Source organism: Humulus lupulus, chromosome 4, assembly GCF_963169125.1.
Source record: "Humulus lupulus chromosome 4, drHumLupu1.1, whole genome shotgun sequence".
NCBI lineage: Eukaryota > Viridiplantae > Streptophyta > Magnoliopsida > Rosales > Cannabaceae > Humulus > Humulus lupulus.
In genome coordinates, this window is record NC_084796.1 from 250,149,825 (window position 1) to 250,168,613 (window position 18,789).

The following is an 18,789-nucleotide window of genomic DNA, read 5'->3' on the forward strand; positions in this document are numbered from 1 at the left end:
AAAGAAAACATATAATTTTATGTGTTGTCTTCTCTTATTCAATTTTAAACAGAATAGAAAAAAATATAATACACTTATTCTCAAAGATTAACCTAAGAAAATCTCCAACCATACTAACCAATTAATAGTTAAATTTTCTATTTTAGCTAGCCATTTTTAATATCATCATTCTAACAATAACTAAAGTTAATTAATTTAATTATTTTTACAAATTTAGATTTCCAACATAAATTAATTTAATAATTTTTACAAATTTAAATTATCATCATTATTTTTTTATTATTAAAATAATATCACATCAATTTGGTTAACAATTTCACACTAGTTATATTTAGCTAGTCTAAAAGTAAATTATTATTATAGCTAGCTTAATAGAGTTATGATTAGAGTAGTAAAAAGGTCAAAAAAAAAGTGGAAATTACATTTTATATGGACTTTTAATTGATATTTTAAAAAATATGGCTTTTTTTTCATCTTAACTTTTGTATGGCTTTTTATACTTTTTTATCACTTTTGTGGTTTTTTTTCCCATATTTTTGTTAAGATGTCTTTATTATGCCATATGTTGTTTCTAATGATAATTTTTTAATTCCAGGGGTAGTTAGGTAATTTTATTTTATGTAATTTTTTAAAATTTTACATAGGTAGTTTTTTTACTTTACCTTTTCCGATCAGTTGTTTCCCCTTTGTTTCCCGAGCGTTATTTCTTTTTTTTTTTCAGTTGGTTGCATGCGGTTTGAGTTTGGTGTTCGGGGTTTGTTGATGAGTATTTTGGTGTGATTGGAGTCGTTTTCGGTCATCGTAGTTGTTGTTTAGGAGTTTGGTCGTCTGGATTTTTCAGAAATTTTGGTGAACTGTCTTGATTGTTGTCGGAATGCGCCGATCTCCTCGAACTCCGACGGTTCCTGCCGACAATGCAGGAGCTAACGTTAAGGTATCGTGTTTCTTTCAGTGTTTTGGTTTGGTTGTTAGTTTGATTTTTGTTTTTTTGAGTTGGAATCGAATATTATTTGTATGTTGTTTTCATTGTTTATTTTTTCAATTTTTGAATTTATGTTTATGTTTTTTAAGGGAGGTAATGTTGGTTCTTCATCAACAAGTGTTGATGGCGGTTTGCGTTCTTCCCCTCAAGTTAAGGGTTCTTCAAGGATCAAGAGAACTGCTGCTGGGACAAAGAAAGATCGTCAGAGTAGAGTAAAGGTACCTAGTTACCTTGATTTGTTTTTTCCTATGTGTATTTGTATGTTTTTCCTTTTTGCTGCATGTTTCCCTTGAGGGAAATCTTATATGATATTTGTAATTCCCACATATATGATTAATATCATATGCCTTCATCTTTATATTAGATTATGATGAAACTGGCTCTGACTTGCTGTAACTTCAAGTTTAGAGCATGTTTTTATATATATATATAAATATCTTAATGTGTGTTTGTGTGTGGTTTTGTCAATTAAATAATGATAAAACTTCCTCATACTCCTTGTCGTATACTACTGATTTCATTCATGTCCAGTTCGACATTTAACAAAGTTCAAAGTAACTAGGTAACTAGAAAAACATACATATAAAACAAAGTTCAAAGTGCATTCTAGAGGTATTGTTTTCTGTTTGTGGTGCTTTGTTTCTTTGATATGGTTTAAGTGTATGATTATGTTTAGTTTTTTTTGTCATGTGTTCTCATGTGGTCCCTAGTTTTTTTCAATTGATTTACTTTTATCATTTGTTGTTATTTTAATGTTTTTAAGTTTCCCTGTTATCTATGTTATGCCCTTACTGTTTCTTTTTTTATTATTTTTTTTTGGCTTTTTTAGGTTCCTAGTTAGTTGTTGATGTTTAGTGTTTTTTTTTTTTAAAGTTAATAGTTTATATGTGTTTGGCCTTGCTTTTCTTTCTGTGGTTCCTGTTTACTTTTTATGGTTTAATCGTATTATTATGTTTCTTAAGTTTTAGTGTCTTGTAATGTGTTATCATGTGGTCCCTAGTTTCTTTTGTGTTGATTTTATTGTATAATTTTTGTTTAGTTTAATGTTAGCTTTTCATTTTTCTGTATGTTTTCTACTTTTCTTTTTATTTTATTTTTTATATTTTTTTGTTGGATTTTTAGGTACCGAGTTAGTTGTTTACATTTATTGTTTTATAATAGGTACCTAGTTACCTTGTTTGTTTTCCCCCCTTCATATTATTCATAGTTTCTTTATTATGTTTACTGTTATTTTATAATAGGTACCTAGTTACCTTGTTTGTTTTCCCCCCTTCATATTATTCATAGTTTCTTTATTCTGTTTACTGTTATTTTATAATAGGTACCTAGTTACCTTGTTTGTTTCCCCCCCTTCATATTATTCATAGTTTCTTTATTCTGTTTACTGTTATGTTATCAGTGTGTAATTGATTCTCATGTTTGTTTTTAGGATGCGCATTTCAGAATTAAACCTGACAGGCGTTTTGGAAGTAAAGTCCAACAGTGGAATAAGCCGTCTGTTATTAGTGAGATTAAGGCAGTTTTAAGTTCGAAACAAAAAGCAATGTTTCGAAGAACTCCTTTTGGTCACTTTTTGGATATGCCTGATATTACATTTCAGGCACAGTTATTTCATAGTGTTTTGCTTCGGGAGGTTTATCAAAAAAATGAAGAATCCGAGTTTTGGTTTAACTTGGGTGGCACATTAGTTAGGTTCTCAATCAGTGAGTTTGCCCTGATTACTGGTTTGAAATGTGTGGGCAGTGTTGACTTTGGGATGTTCAAAGAGGCTGATTTAGGGCTTAGGAAATCTCTTTTTCCGTTGTACGAAGGTAAACCCAGGAAGGAAGAAAAGCTTAGGAAAGAGGAGGTTGCATGTGCATTCAATGATAAAAACTTGAAGAAGAAAGGTGACGAGGTTGTCGTTAAGTTGGCTATTGTTCATTTGTTAGCCAATTTTTTGTTCGGGACACAAACTGAGACTCGCGTTGACAACTCATTCTTTGCCATGGTTGATTCCAATTTTGCTGAGATGAAGAAGTTTGCTTTTGGGAAAGTGTTGTGGCAAAGAACTAGATGTGTGATGCGGGCAGTTTTGAAAGATAGGAATGCCATGTATGATTGTGTTCCTAGGAAAGCTGATGGATCACTGGATAACTATAGTTATAAGTGCTATGGTTTCCCTATTGCTTTCCTTATATGGATATATGAGACAATTCCCTCTTGTTCTCAAGCTTTGTGTAGACGGGTTAATTGTTTGTTTCCAAGGATTCTGAATTGGACAAGCAGGGGAAGTGTGTCATATCAGTATTTGGTTGATAACGTTCTGTTGGAGGAAGAGGTATTGATATTGTTTTATTTTTTCAATGTTTCTTTTCTTTTTGTCGTTTTCTTTATATTTTTTATTATGTTTGTTTTATAGTTGGGTAACTAGTTACTTTGTCTCATTTATTTTTGTGTTGCCTGTTTTTTTTTTTAAAAAATTGATTCTTGCAGTATGATGTTAATGTCATAATGCCTACTACTGAAGAATTGAGACTGCCTATTCTGAGAGGGTTGTCTTTTGAAAGCAAGTTTTCGCCGACAGATCCACCCGATGACGATGCTACTAGTTCCTCAGATATGCATCAGGATCTTATTGCCATTCAATCAAAATTGGTTGAAGTGCAAGATTCGCAGAAGTTTATATTGATTGCAATTTCTGAATTGAAGGCAGCCTTTGCATCTGATTTTGCTTCTGTTATATCTTTGTTGGATGGTATTAAGGCATCTATGGCAGCTGGTAATCATAATGTTGGTGGAGAGTTTGAAGATCCTATGCATGCTGAGGCTTCTTCGGAGGTAACTGGTTTCTGTTGTGGTGTGTGTTTCCCTTTTATGATGTCTATTTTGGTTCTATTTTGTTTAAAAATTGCTGGTTTTTGTATTTTTTAGGATTTTTTTGATGGTCATTCCTCTGGGGGTTACCAAAATGTTGATATTGGTGAGGAGTTGGGGGCTGATTTGGAGCATTCCGTTCAGATTGCTTCACAATTTTTTTCTACTGTTAAAGTAAGATCTTATTTTCGTTTTTTTTGTTTAAGCAATTGGTTTTTTTCCTCTGTGTTTTCTTGTTTGTAATGTAGTATTGGTTGTATATTTTTATTTCTTTTTTCAGGAGCCAATTAAGGTTGACTCAAGTGTATGCTCAAGTCCTCAAACTCCCACATTTCATGTGTCTAATGCAATATGGAGAGTTATTAATGATTCAGTTGAGAGGCCACTTAAAGAGAGTAGTTCTTTGGAGGATAAAAGTAAGTGGTCAATTGTGAAGTATGATGATGCACAAGCAGTTGATACTGGACTGATTTTGGGAAGGAAAAGGCAAGCGAAGCCAAGCGCTGTTGTAAAATCTCCTTTCTTAACAAAATTTGGATCTTCTGAAGTTGGAGTGAAACAAAAAAGAAAGAGGACGATATTGGATAATATTTGTCCCTTTTCCAATGACCTTGGTGATAATCACACTAAAGAACAACTGTCTGAGTTTGATTCCTAGATTAATCATGGTTTGAAGAAAAGGAACAAGTATGTATAACCATTATTTGTTTTAAAGTTTGTTATATGTGTAATATGTATGATTAATTTGTTAAGCTTTTTATTTTGTTTTTTAATGTATTTTTCAGGTTTAAAAAATATGATGATAATTCTGTGGAGCCACCAATTAATTTCACTTTTGTTCATATTTCTGAGAAGGCTTGGTTTCATAGCCTTTATTTCTCTGGGCAATTCGTTGACTCATCGGTGAGATTCTCGCTTTTTTAATTTATCTGGTTTTTCATGTTGGAGTTCTTTTTTTTTTCTCTTTTTTTTTTTACAAGGTAATAAGTCTGGTGATCTATTTTATGTTATATATTATGATGTTATTGGGTACCCAGTTACCTTACTGTTTGCTTTGTTGTAGTTCATTGGGTAACTGGTTACCCAAATCATAGTAGATTTGTTTCTACCCATATCATTTTATAATCATGTATTTTATTTATTATGCAGCATATTGATGTGATGATGTATTACTTGAGGAGAAAGGTTAAATTGTCTACAGATTTGAAGAGAAGAGTATCTACGACTGACACTTGTTTTGGGCAAAACATAGTGTTTATGTATGAAGATTTTAAGAAAAAAGGTAGTGGCGCATTTAAAATAGATGAGAGATGCGTTGCTTTGAAGATAATGAAGGGGGAATCCATGTTTTGTGCAACTCATTGGAATTTGCTTGATGATGTTGTCATGCCTGTTAATGTGAATGGTCTTATGCACTGGATTTTGTTGCACTTTAATGTACAGCAGAGATCTCTTACGGTGTATGATTCAATGTCTGGTGCAAAGCATGAAAATCAGACTTTACCTGTCGTTGAGGCATTTGCTGTTTTGATTCCTCTTCTTCTGGAGATGATTGATTTCTATGTTCGTAAAGATATTCATCTTGATGTTAGCCCGTATGATGTGGTAGAGAATGAGGCTTTGAAGTTGAGCATTGCTAAAGGCATTCCTCAACAGACTGATTGGTTAGTTTGTTTATTTGATTTTAGTTTTTTTTTTCTTTTGTGTTCTGTTTTGTTTATATGTTCTTAGTTGTTTTTTTTTTCTTTTTCTTTTTTCTATTATGCAGTGATTGTGGTGTGTTCTGTACTTATTTTGCTGAGCAAATAATTCTTGGGAAGGAGAATGAGATGCCTAAAAATATTGATGTTCGCCTCCTTCGTAAAGACATTGCTGTCAGCTTGTACTATCATGGAAAGAACAAAGAACTTGAGGGATACTTAACTAGCGATGAGTTCACTGAGAAGCTTCTGGAGAGGAGACAGAAAAGAATGAAAATTGCTGCATAGGCTTTTAGTGATATTATATTTCTTTTGGTTTTTTAATCTTTTCTACAACTGTAATTAAATGGTGAATCAATTTCTAGTTTAACAGTTAGCTTTTTTAATTTTCTTCTTATGTAAAACATTGGGATTCTTAAGGTCATTTTATATATACATATTAGTACATCGTTTTGTTAATTCTTTTGCTGTTAGCTTTTTGGAAGAATAATTTAGAGGGTAACCAGGTACCCAGGTTGTTTATTTTCTAACATACCAAGGGTAACTGGTTACTTAATTGTTTTCTTTTTAATTTTTTCCCCATTGGTTTGTTGTTTGTTAATTACATTTATTAATATATATTTTAGATAACCCTTTAAATTAGGTAGCTAGTTTTCTGTTTGTTTTTGTATTTTTTTCCACTGTTTTATGGAATAACTTGAGGGAAACTAATTCCTAGTTGGTCTGTTTAACTAATTTTAATGGTGATATTGGAGGGTAACTAGGTACTCAGGCTGTTTGTTTCATAATATACCGAGGGTAACTGGTTACTTAAGTGTTTTTTTTTTTTTCCCCTAAGCTTGTCTTTTTTAATAGTTATGCAACCAGTTTATTATATTAATATTAAAGTAACTTTAATATTATATATAGACGAGTTTGTGATAGAAGAAAGTAAAGGGTTTAATTCTTTTTTTCTTTTTTTTTGGCTTTGAGATTGTTATAGTGGGGTAATTTACCTTGTATTGAAACTTCAGGGTAACCAGCTACCTATATCGTTGTTTTTGTTGTTAGTGATTGTAGCATTGAAAAATAGAAGCAAACAAATCCAAGAAATTATTTTGAAAGGATTTTATAAGTTTGCATAACCAATCAATGTGTTTTATTTTGAAACAATCTTATTAAAATTCTGAATGATACTTGATGAATATGAAAGTATCTCTTTCAATGAGGAAACCTATGAAAGGTTTGTTTTTCTGTAGAATGTGAATCTATGTCTTTGGCTTTTTCTGTTTATTTGGCTTCTGAAATGGAGGATTCCTGCAAGTCTTCCTGTTATGTCCTGGTTGTGCACATTTCCCACAGGTGATTATTACGTTATTTTCCCCTCTTGATCTTATTCGTTTCTTTCTTGGTCTTCCTGCAGGGATTGTTGAATTTGGAGGCATCACTAGTATGTCCAAGTGTTGTGGGAGATTCCATTCATCTTTATGGGGCAAAGGATGAACATTTTCTTGATACAATGCTTTCAACGTTTCTGTTCTGTAGAATTTTGCACAATAATCATAGACACTCAAGTTTCTTTTTGCAATGACAGCTACTGCATGGCCACAAGGTATTTCATCTTCTTGGAACCTATTGCAAGTGCATGTTCTATTATGTATATTTACTGTGAAATTTATCCCCTTTTGATCACGAACTTGGTATTCTATTGTGTTGAAAGGCAAGACCTAAAAATAGTTTGTCATGAATTAGAATCAGATAATAAACATTTTAAGTAGACTTAAGATTTAAAGTAACTAGTTATGCTTCTGTGTAAAAAAAATTTCATGTTCTTATGGAAGGTAACTGGTTACCATCAATTGACAGTATAAGGATTTGTAAGAATATGTTTAGTTGCATACCTCATACTTCATTTTTGAAACAATGTCATGTCTCAATTCATTTTCTGTTGCTGTAGAGACTTTTGTGAATGTTCCATTTGCATTATTTGAGTTGTTCCAAACCCACTTTTGAACCAAACTTCTAAGGCATTCAACCAATATATCAATGGGGAGATTTCTTGCAGCTTTTAGTGCAGCGTTGAGTGATTCTGCGATGTTGGATGTCATCATGGTGTATCTTTTTGTTGGCGAGTATGATCTTGCCCAAGTTTCATACTTGGCTTTTTCTAAATAGGGCCTAATGCGTCTATCAATTCTATCAAGGCCTTTCATGTAGTTTTCACATTCTGTCTGTGTGTATGCTTTTGCTGCTGCAATGAATTTCATTTGTAGTTCTTCTCCATGGCTCCCATACTTGCCTTTCAAATTATTGAGTAAGTGAAACATGCAAGCTCCATGGAAAGCATTTGGGTACACCATATGTACTGCATTGTCTATGCTCTTATGTCTGTCAGAAACTATAGCCAATCCTGTGTAGTACACATATTTTAATATAAAAAAACAAAAACCAAGTATTTTTCAATTTTTTTTTTATTATTATTTTAGTGAAGGTAACCAGTTACTTTGGTCATATTCTAAAAGAAATAGCATGTATTTGTGTATTTTGTTTTGGTAAAATGTTCCTGTTTGTTTGTAAACAAGAATATATCGTTGAAGCTATCATACCTTCGGGTTCTCCATAGGTTTCTCGCAGTTTGGAGAAGAACCATAGCCATGAGTTATCATTTTCGGAGTCTGCTATTCCAAAAGCCAACACGAAAATGTTGTTGTTTGAATCTAACGTTGATGCTGAAAACAGGGTACCACCATGTGCATTTTTCAAAAAAGTTCCATCAACAACAATTATAGGCCTCAAGTATCTCCAACCCTTGATTGAGTTAGAGAAAGCTATGTATAGGTATTTGAATCTATCTTCCTTGTCTGTGAGTAGGTGTGTTATTGTTCCTGGATTTGCTTTTTTCAACATGTAAAGATATATTGGCAACTTCTGATATGAATCATCGGGGTTCCCTCTTACTAGACGCAAAGCTTTCTCTCTTGATCTCCATGCTTTTGTGTATCCCATAGTTACTCCAAAGTCATCATTCATATCATTCATGATGTCATTTGGAGTGTAATTTCTTTTGATTGACTTGTACTTATTCTTTATTAATTCCCCAACTACGATGCTTTTTGCTTGCCTATGGTCTTCCAAAACAATTTCAACAGAGCAAGTGTGATTTGGATTGCATTTCCGTACCTTGAATAAATGTTGATTTTTGTACTTAGATGCTCTCACCAACCAGTTGCATTTTTCATCTGCGCAAGTAACTAGGTACTCTCTAGGTTCTGATCTTTTTGTTTTGAACTGGAAGTTATGCAGCATTGCATAGTAGCTAAGGGCTGATTTGACTGTGTTCTTATCCTTGTAAATTTGTCCTTGCTCTATTGTGTTCACTCTGTAATCAGATATTACTAGTTGGATTTCATCCAACTTCTTTTTTCTTTTTGTATTGTCCTCAATTATGAAATCAGCTACTTCTTCAGCAAAATGGGGTATGTATGACACATTTATGCCCTCATTTGTTGTGCTTGACATTCCTTCTTCAAGTAACATTTGTTCATTGATGGAAGCTTGATTTGCTTGCATTAATAATGTCCCCACCTCCATTTCTTCTGCTGTAGCTTTTTGATTTGCTAGTAGAAGAAGGTCATTTTCATTGTTTGATTCTTGAATTATAGTGACACACAATGGTAAGTCTGTTATTTTAGTAGCAACTTTTTTCTTTATTTCCAGGAAGAACAACACTGAATTGTCTGTTACAACCTTCATTGGTGGTGTTCCTTTTTCTACTTGATAAGAAACTTCAATAGTTGCTGTTTTTTCCTTTATCTCCTTTTTTATCAGATTCACCAAGTTGTCAAGAGAACAATTTGGTGGTATTAATATCCCAGACATTGTGTATCCTTGGTACTCGTTGTTTTCATTCCAATTGCCTCCATATTGAACCAAAGAAGTAATATTGTCCATATCTGTAAAATTTGGCAATTTTTTAAGCAGTTAGTTGGTTCTAAATGGGCTAGGTAACTGGTTAACTTAATATTTAATCACATATTATCCTGAAGCATTTAGCTTTTGTAGGGTAACTGGTCACACTTAGTTTTATATATTTTATGTTTTTCAAATTAGTTATATATATTGATTGTTGTTGCAGGGTAACTTGTTACACTTAGTTTTACACATTGTTTGTTTTTTTTTTTTTGCAGGGTAACTGGTTACCTTAATAATGAATCATATATTGCTTATTTTTACCCTTAGTTTTATATAGTTGTAATTTCCTCTTAGTTTTATTTATTTTCTGTTTTTCAGGGTAACTGGTTACCCTATTGTTACTGATTGTTTTTGTAGTAAATCTTCCCAGATACATCAAATAATTTTTCAGAGTTCTTGTTTCTTGCCTATTTTTTTTTTGGTTAATGAATGTAGAAAAACCAGTGGGAAGGTAACTGGTTCCCTTAATCTGTAATTGCATACCGTACTGAAACATTTGAGTTGAATTTATTGCATGTTATTCCAAGTAACTGGTTGTCGTAATGTTTCTGAATGTTTCTTGTTTTTTTTCTGGTTAATCAATGTATACAAACCAGTCTTCGATATTTTTTTTCTATTTTTTAGTTTATAAATTGTTTTTGTTTCCAGCAAGCACATTTGATCATGATCATTTTTATTATAATCAAGATAATAGTTGCAAATAATATAGTAGATTGAACATAATTTGCAAAAAAAAAAAAAATGACAACAGAACAGAGTTGACAGAGGAAATGGTTTCTTGCTAACCTTGTTTTCTTGATCGTGTAGTGGATATGCAAGACGCCGGAGTCTTCAAAGATTGCAGCTGGTTTGATTGGAAGAATGTTGGAATTTTTTTGATTTCTGCAGAAAGGGACCATTTGTTTAGTGATCGGATTTTTCTTGCATTTTTTTGTCAGAAGATGGGGTCAAACCTTTGCTAGAGTTGGTCGATTGGTGTGGTGATCGCCGGTGATCGCCGGAGATACTACTCGTTGCCGGAGAAGGAAGCTATCACCGGAGAATTGCTTGCCGGAGATGGAAGAAATAGTAACGTGTTTTTTTGATCATGTTTCACGCATGAGCAAATGAGCAGAGGAGAGGAGGATTGAATAAAAATGAGCAGGGTAATTACATGTGTACCCCTGATTTGTGCTGATGTGTTGTTGTTTAAATTTCAATTATGGCATATACTTATTTTTCCCATATTCTAAGTTTTCCTTGTATAAAATCTTCCATACATATTATAAAAAGATTTATTCCCATATTTTTGCACAATTATGGCTAAAAAGCCATATTTATGAAAATTTCCCAAAAAAAAATGTCACATAATTAGCTAAAATAACTAATTTTTTAACATGGCTAGCAACTTTGAGTTGTTCTAAAAAAACAATTTATTTATTGATGAGAATTGACCCAATTGAATAATAATAGTTGTTAAAAACTTAAAATCATTATACTGCTAATTATGCTTGGTTATTGAGATATATATTCCTGAATACAAAGCATGGAATTAGTTCAATAATAATGAGATTACTTGAAACATTTATTTTAGAATTTATACCATTTTTTTTTGTGGGAATACCAATTATTATTCAAAAACGAAAAAGGAAAACTTTCATGGTTTGTTTAGTCCAATTGGAATAAGATAAAGAGTCTTGAGGAGGATTTGACATCACTCTTATCAATTTTTTAAAGTAGCATGATAATCATGAAATTATTGATACCTTTCTTGAAAAAAAAATTAAATTATTGATACTTTTCTTGATAAAAAGTACTAGTTTGTTGAGGTGCACGTGTTGTGTATGTCACCAAAAATTTAATTATTGAAAAAAATTTATATAATTTTTTAAGAAAATTCTTTTATATTAATTATTATAGGGTATGTTTAGAGTGCACCTTCTAAAAATGGGCATATCGGTGCACTCTCTCTTGTTTTTTTTATACCAGGATGATTTTTGGCGAATTTTCTTTATGACCATGGATATTATAATTATTTAAAGCATCATGTAAATTTTTAAAAAAAATTTAATAGTTTACGTTGCCAAAAATAATATTCAAATAGTATGTTGCACGTGTGATTGTATTTTTGTTATGCACGTAGAAGATAACTTGTTTGAACCATATTTTTTATATTGTAAATTATTCAGAATTTCTTAAAAATTTGCATGATGCTCTAGATAGCTACAATATGCACGATAAAAATTTTTTTGTTGAAAATCATTCAAGTACCAATAATAGAAAAGGGATGTACCAATGCTCCAAAAACATGGGGTGTACTCTATAATTTTTCATTATTATAAATACATAGGTTCATAGTTATTGAATTTAGAATGTAATGTAAAGACCATAATACAAAAGAACAACTATTTTCCAGTTAAACCTGATAGTGATAATATATACATTATAAGAATAAAAGAAAAGTTAATAAAAAAAAGTATTTTTTTCACAATCCTTTACCAATTTCCATCTTTAACTCTAACTATAAAAATAATTAGTTTTTAAATGCTAGCTAATCAATGTCTATGAGAAAAATAAATAAAATTATTAGAGTAAAGTCTACAAAATTGTAATCCTAGAATAATAGAGAAGTTTAAAAATAAATAAACTCATTTATAATCAAGTGAGAAGAATGGGTGAAAACCACCACCTATCAGGACTCTCCTTCGGTCCATTCAATAATCGGTTCCCACCAACTACAGTGAGGTTGAAATAATTATCTTCGGTTGAAGTAGCTCATGGTATTTGGTGAACTCCTTCGATAGTCATTAGAAAAGCATGGAACATATTATTTTACATTCTACTTGTAGTTCCAATAAATTCCTAAAATGGTTCTGGGCTAGAGGCGACACCGATCAATTTTCTTCGTAGCAAAAAAAAAGGTGAATGAATTTTTATACAATTGATATAAATCTCTCAATTGAATGTGTTAAGAGCTTGAGACTCTTTCTAATTGTGATTAGAGAGAGTAGAATTCTCTCCATTAATTTATCTTATTAATGTTGTTAAGAGTTTATCATTAAGATAGACTTATATTCAGGTAGAATATGTGATAAGTATTAATAAGGCCATTTTTTCCCGTTGTTAAATATATTGGTATCTTCAACAATTTTTTTTCCAATTATATCCCTACTTTAATATATTATTCATCTTTTATATTTGAGTTTATACTTTTTAGAACATGTATTTTGTCTCATTACCTGTTTGGACCCTGTGTTTTGACAAATTATTTTTTGAACCATATGTTTTGTAAAATGGTTCAAATAGGCCCCTAAACTTGATTTTAATAAACAAAAAATTGAATATTACAACACAGTTCTTAGGCAGAATGACTGTATTTTTGTTCTGAGTTGTTAGTTTGATGAATTATTTGTGATTTTAGTTCAAATTTTTTTTATCAAAGTCGGGTTTATGGGTATATTTGAACTATTTTAGAAAACACAGGGTCCAAAAAGTAATTTTTTAAAACACAGGATCTAACCAAGTAATGAGTCAAAACACAAATTAAAAAAAAAAGCATAAACCCTTTGTATTTTAATAACTACTGCAATTTAATAAATTATGTATGCATATTGTGCCACCCTTTGTATTACTTTCTTCTTACTAATACATTTTTGTACATATTTTACTTTTTGAGAAAAAAAATATAATGCTTGAATTTATGTATGCATATTGTGCCACCTACTCAAAAATTTAATATTATGAAACTCATTTATATTAATATATAATATACATTTGATATATACATCTCATATGCCAATATATGACTATTAAATATCAATTTTGAAAGACTATTATATGTTACCATTAAAAAAAATTATATATTATATATATTTATTAACTTGACTTAATCGAAAGACTATAAAAGTATTAAATAGGTTTACTTATATAAAATATTATCGTAGTAAAATACTAAACTTTATAAATTGATAATTTTAATTTTATTTACCAAATATCTCTGTTACATACGTAATTTTGCTTTGTCATCACCAATATTATTAATTAAGTCTAATTGTCTAATTATGTTTTCTTTTTTGAAGAAGTCTAATTATGTTTTCATATCATATAAACTATCTAATTGTTTAATCATAAATAATTTTTTTTTTTTGTCGGAATAGAACGTATCACCATTCAAATGAACAAAATTTTACAATTAGGTGGAAGGATAATTTCTATCCTAATAAATTTTTCGTCTAGCCTAAAGTCATGTTAAGTCAATTCATGAGCTGCATAGTGAAAAATGTGGCGAGCATGAAAAAGATATGTCTCCAGAAATTTAGACAATAAAACTTAACTAAAAAAAGAAAACTAAAACTATAATTATATGAACGTATAGAAAAAATAAAAACCTAAAACGAAGAAAGTCTCTAAACAAAGGGAATGGAAACCAAAATTTATCCTTTAAAGCATTAGTGTCTAACTAAAATTAAAATGTTCAAATTCACCCATGATAGACAAGACAGTTAACTAGTCTATTCGGATTAGTTAAGTTGTTATTGTGTCTTTAATTCAGTTGTACAATGGCTTAGCTTAATGATGTAATTAGTTACAGGTTTGTTGTAACAACTCTGTTTTGTATTCTGTAGCTAATCTCATCTATAAATAAAGCAATACTCAGTGAAGCTAAATGATTTTTTTTTAAAGCAAAAGCTTTTTAGTAGTTTTCATTCAAACACTCTAAATAGTCCTTTGCTTTTTGAGTTTGTTCATGGTATCAGAACCCTTTGACGAAATTCTAAATGGCCTTCTCTGCTACTGCTTCTTCTTCCTCCATGTCTACGTCCACAACTTTTTCTTTGCTTACTTCAACAATGGCGTCTATCGCCTGGAATCCATTTCCAAATTCCTTAAACTCTGCTATCACGGTGAAGCTCGGTCGACTCAACTTTCTTTCTTGGAAATCTCAAGTTGAACCAACTGTGATTGGCCACGATCTTGATGATCTTTTGTACTCGGATGTTTCTCCACCACAAAAGGTTATTGATGGCTCTCCGAATCCTTAATACTCCACTTGGAAACGCAAGGATCAACTCTTTTTTAGTTGGCTGCGTTCTTCCATGTCCGAAGATGTCTTGGCCTCCATGGCAAAATGTTCCACCTCTAATGCCCGATGGAAAGCTCTTGAGCAAAAATTCTCCAGTCAAACGAAAGCAAGACTTCTTCAAATCAAGTCTCAACTTTCCAACATTCGCAAGGGTAATCTTTCCATCTCTGACAATTATGACAAAGTTAAATTTCTTTGTGATAGTTTGGTTGTTGCTGGTTCTCCCATGGATGAAAGTGATATTGTAATGCATCTCATGAATGGCCTAGGTCCTGACTTTGATCCAGTTGTTGTTAATGTTACCTCTAGATCTGACCCTCTTTCTATGGAGGATGTGCAATCTTTGCTCTTAGCTTATGAAAACAGGTTGGAAAGACATCAAACAGTTGGTGAGCCCTTTACAAAGATGGCTGCCAACCTTTCTTTTGCATCTTCAAGAAACTTTTATGGTGGATATCGTGGGTCTATTACGTCTTTTCCAATAGCTGCTACTAATCAAGATTCCATGAGTTGTGGATCTGGTTGAGGTGATTTTCGTGGACCATACCCAAACCCCCGTTTACTTTGCCAAGTTTGGCTGAAAGTTCGTCACTCGATAGCTGTGTGTCACTATCGATTTTACAAGGCATTTGTTACACCCAAGAATGGGCCTCCCCAACCACGAGCACATCTTGGTGATGCTGATGATTATTGTGTCTCATACAGATTCTAATACACTTTTTTCTTCATCTTTTGCTAATACTTCCTCTCTACAACCTACTGGTTCTCATCATTCTCCACAAGGTGTTGCTCATGCTGTAATATCCAACATTTTCATTATACATTTTTTTATTATAAATCAGAGTTTTAATACATAAAATGTACAAGTTTACAAATTTAAGAAATAGTAATGGAAAAATAGTGTTTAAAATATCATTTTATGTTTTTAATGAGATTAAAGAGAGAGAAACTTGAGTAGTCAAGTATAGGACCCGAATGTCATATAATTTTAATTGAGGATTTTTATAAAATTAAGAAAGTTTTGCTAAAGGACTTATTTGAAAAGAATTTTAATATTTTGGGTCCAAGTGTAATTTAAAAAAATAATAATAAAAAATAAATAAATAAAATAAAATAAAAGGCTTCAGCCTTTCTTTTTACCCGAGCCCCTCTCTCTCTCTCCTCAGAAAACCCCTCTCTCTCTCTCTCCCCCCCCCCCTCTCTCTCTCTCTCTCTCTCTCTCTCTCCTCTGCGTATTACTGTTGCCGACGACGCAGGAGTACTTTCCGGCCACCATTTTTAGCCACGCGCCGGACCGTTGGATTCAGAGGCCTCCGAACTATCGACCTACGCGGGAATCTAGAACTCACTCGCCGATTAAACGCCTCAACCACTCGATTTAAGTTCGGCCACCCCGCGACTTCAAAGTTGCGATTCGGCCACCTCGGGCATCCGTTTGCCGATCCGTCACCACCATCGTGTTCCTCGTGTTGTGGGCTTCAAAACCCAATAACTTGTTCCTACATCTACCATAGTTGGGTGGTGGGCCCACCACGAGCCACCGCGATCCATCGTAGACCGACGGTCGAAACTTAGTGTTCGAGGTTCCGAAGTACGTTTTGAGTCTCAGAAAATCATCGTTTGACTTATTGTGGAACCCGATCATTTTGGTATAATTTCTTTAACCTATATATTGTGATTTAATTGTGATTGATTAGAGTAATTGTTATTATGCGTATTTATGGTATATAATTATATATTATTGATATATGGAATATTTTCTGTAATTTACTGGCTGTCTGGGATTATATATATTTTTGATACAGGTTTTGATTTTGGAATTTGTCCACTTTATAGCCGTTGTGCTGTCTAATTTTCTAGAAAATATTAGATATTAAATCAAGTATAAAAATACATATTTAATTGATTTTATATTAATATGGAAATTATTATGATTAAGTAATTTTAATTATTATTGTTATTATTTTGTTAAGTAAATCAAGAATACAGATTCATATATATATATATATATGAAAAGTATGATTTATAGTAAACCTATTATCTAACCATTATTATTGTATATTAATATTTGAATATTAAAATAATATCAAATATTAGTTTCCTACAGTTATTGATATTTGTAAGACCAGTGAAGTTTGGAGAAAGTATATTTATTATATCACTGGAATTGATATTATGACTAATTAATAATAATATAAATATTTATATTTATATTATTATCATTATATTGATTATTACAACTTTATGTTACAAATATGATTTCTTTTATAAAATGACTATTTGAATATATACATCCATATACGTATTGCTATTGAAGTATTTTGTTATTAATATCGAAATAAGTTTAATTATAGACGATAATTATTATTGTTGTTAGGATTATAATTATTATTATCATTTATATAGTTTCTGGTATGATTAATATACACTATCAATAGTGTATATTTACGGATTAGATAGAATTTAATAAATTATGTGCCTTGAATAGGATTTGTATGGATTTGATTGATTGACTCTTGGTGAGCCGTTTTAAAATAAGCTAAGGACCTAAGGTAAGTAAATCTCACCTTTTGTGCTTAAGTGTAAGATGCATGACTACATTGATTGTGTACATCTGATGAGTTAAGTATGGTATGATGATGATGCATATGATAAGTATGTGAAGAATGGTTATATGAACACCATAAGGGTGTTGTGTGATATGTAATTGATGAATTCTGTGATATGTGAAAGATGTCTTACTTGGTTAAGAATGATATGAATTATGTGCAAGTATGTGTTCTTATGCTGATGGATATGTGGATTACTCTATGTTCATGATTTGTTATATGTTATGATATATGAAGCGTTTAAGTTTTTAGGCTGGAAACCTTAGACCTGAGCCATAGCTCTACGTTAAGGTATAACAACGCCACCAACCCAAAGCTTCATGTATTATGACTAAAGATGTTTTGAGTTATATGAGATGTGATACAATGCCTTGATTGAATACCATCAACATCAGTCATGAACACGAACATTGGCATTTCAGCATCAGCATGTATGCATGGCATGTACAGTTATGTGATATATTATTATGTGATATAAGACCATGCATATGAATATGAGAAAAGTTATGAAATGTCTTGAAAAGTCTTATGTAAAGTTAAACATTTTAATGACACAAAGCTTAAGCAAAGTGATAATAAGATGTTTAAAAAGGGTGCCACTGTTTTGATGAAGCAATCAAGTAAGTTCAGTAAAGAAGACGGAAGTCTATAAGACTTATAGTGGCTGCCCACTAGTGTGGGCTAGGTCAGAGTTGACCATTCAGATATGTTTGCCATGTTTCCGTCTTTCTCCTCCATATGTGTAATAAGTATGGCAGCTATGGCAACGATGAAATGAGTGTTATGATGAGCCTAGCTGAGATGATGGCTAGCCGGAGGAGAACCCATGGGATTCTATATGATATGTGTAACAAGCCCTGCAGGCATTGGCTGAATCAAACAGTGTGCACAAGTGATATTGGGCCCATAAAAATGTGAAACTAAAAGAAAGAGCATAAAAGTAAAGTTTGAAAGTGCATGAGCAATAAATGAAATGCATAAGTATATAAGTAAGCATATTAGTATATGTGCACTACAAACTCACGACATTCATGTGTATGTGTATGCATGAGATTTGCTTACTGAGCGTTAGCTCATTATGTTATTTTCCAACATTTTTCCAGGTGTGGCTTTAGCTGTTGAGCAACTTGTGGAGCACGGACTCAGTAGCAATGCAATAATGGTTTAGAGTTTTCATATGGCTGCCTTAAATTTAAAGTATTCATACGTGTAATAATTTCTTCTAATAAGTTTATATAAAAGTTTAAATTTTTCTGTATTTCTTCGTATCATTTTATTTAATTCTTTTGGTCAAGTGCCTTACATACTCGTAAACCCTAGAATTACGAGTATGTGGCAGACGTACCCTACCTTAGGGACGTTACACATGCTACTCCTTCTCCAGATATTCCTGATGAAAATTCTCTTGTTGTCGTGGCTACTTCTCCATCTCCTCTTGCAAGTTTTGACACTAATGTCAGTTCTCCGAATGATGATGCTACTTCATCGGTTCCTGTTGATACTACATCCATAAATCCATTTGCTCATGTTGTTCATGATGTTGCCACAACAGCTCCTTCAATTCATCCTATGTGTACACAATCCAAAAGTGGCATTTATAAGTCAAAAGCTTACTTGGCATCCTCTTCC

The 18,789-nt window shown here is 31.9% G+C and overlaps 2 protein-coding genes and 1 long non-coding RNA gene across 3 annotated transcripts; 2 read left to right on the forward strand and 1 right to left on the reverse strand.

The window, feature by feature from the left end:
• The first annotated feature begins 4,504 nt into the window (after nt 1-4,504).
• On the forward strand, nt 4,505-6,873 carry LOC133831714 (uncharacterized). The gene is made up of 2 exons (XM_062262110.1): nt 4,505-5,502; nt 5,607-6,873. The coding sequence occupies exons 1-2, from the start codon at nt 4,982-4,984 to the stop codon at nt 5,824-5,826; spliced, it is 741 nt and encodes a 246-aa protein (XP_062118094.1). The 5' UTR covers nt 4,505-4,981; the 3' UTR covers nt 5,827-6,873.
• On the reverse strand, nt 6,786-9,468 carry LOC133833181 (uncharacterized). Its single transcript, XM_062263431.1, has 3 exons — nt 8,124-9,468; nt 7,419-7,927; nt 6,786-7,244 (listed from the first exon to the last, which is right to left on the reverse strand). Exons 1-3 carry the CDS (start codon nt 9,466-9,468, stop codon nt 6,786-6,788), a joined length of 2,313 nt encoding a protein of 770 aa, XP_062119415.1.
• A 5,932-nt stretch (nt 9,469-15,400) lies between these two features.
• LOC133829547 (uncharacterized) lies at nt 15,401-18,530 on the forward strand. The gene is made up of 3 exons (XR_009891828.1): nt 15,401-16,200; nt 17,040-17,103; nt 18,264-18,530. It is a non-coding gene; the product is annotated as an uncharacterized LOC133829547 (long non-coding RNA).
• The last annotated feature ends 259 nt before the right edge of the window (nt 18,531-18,789 follow it).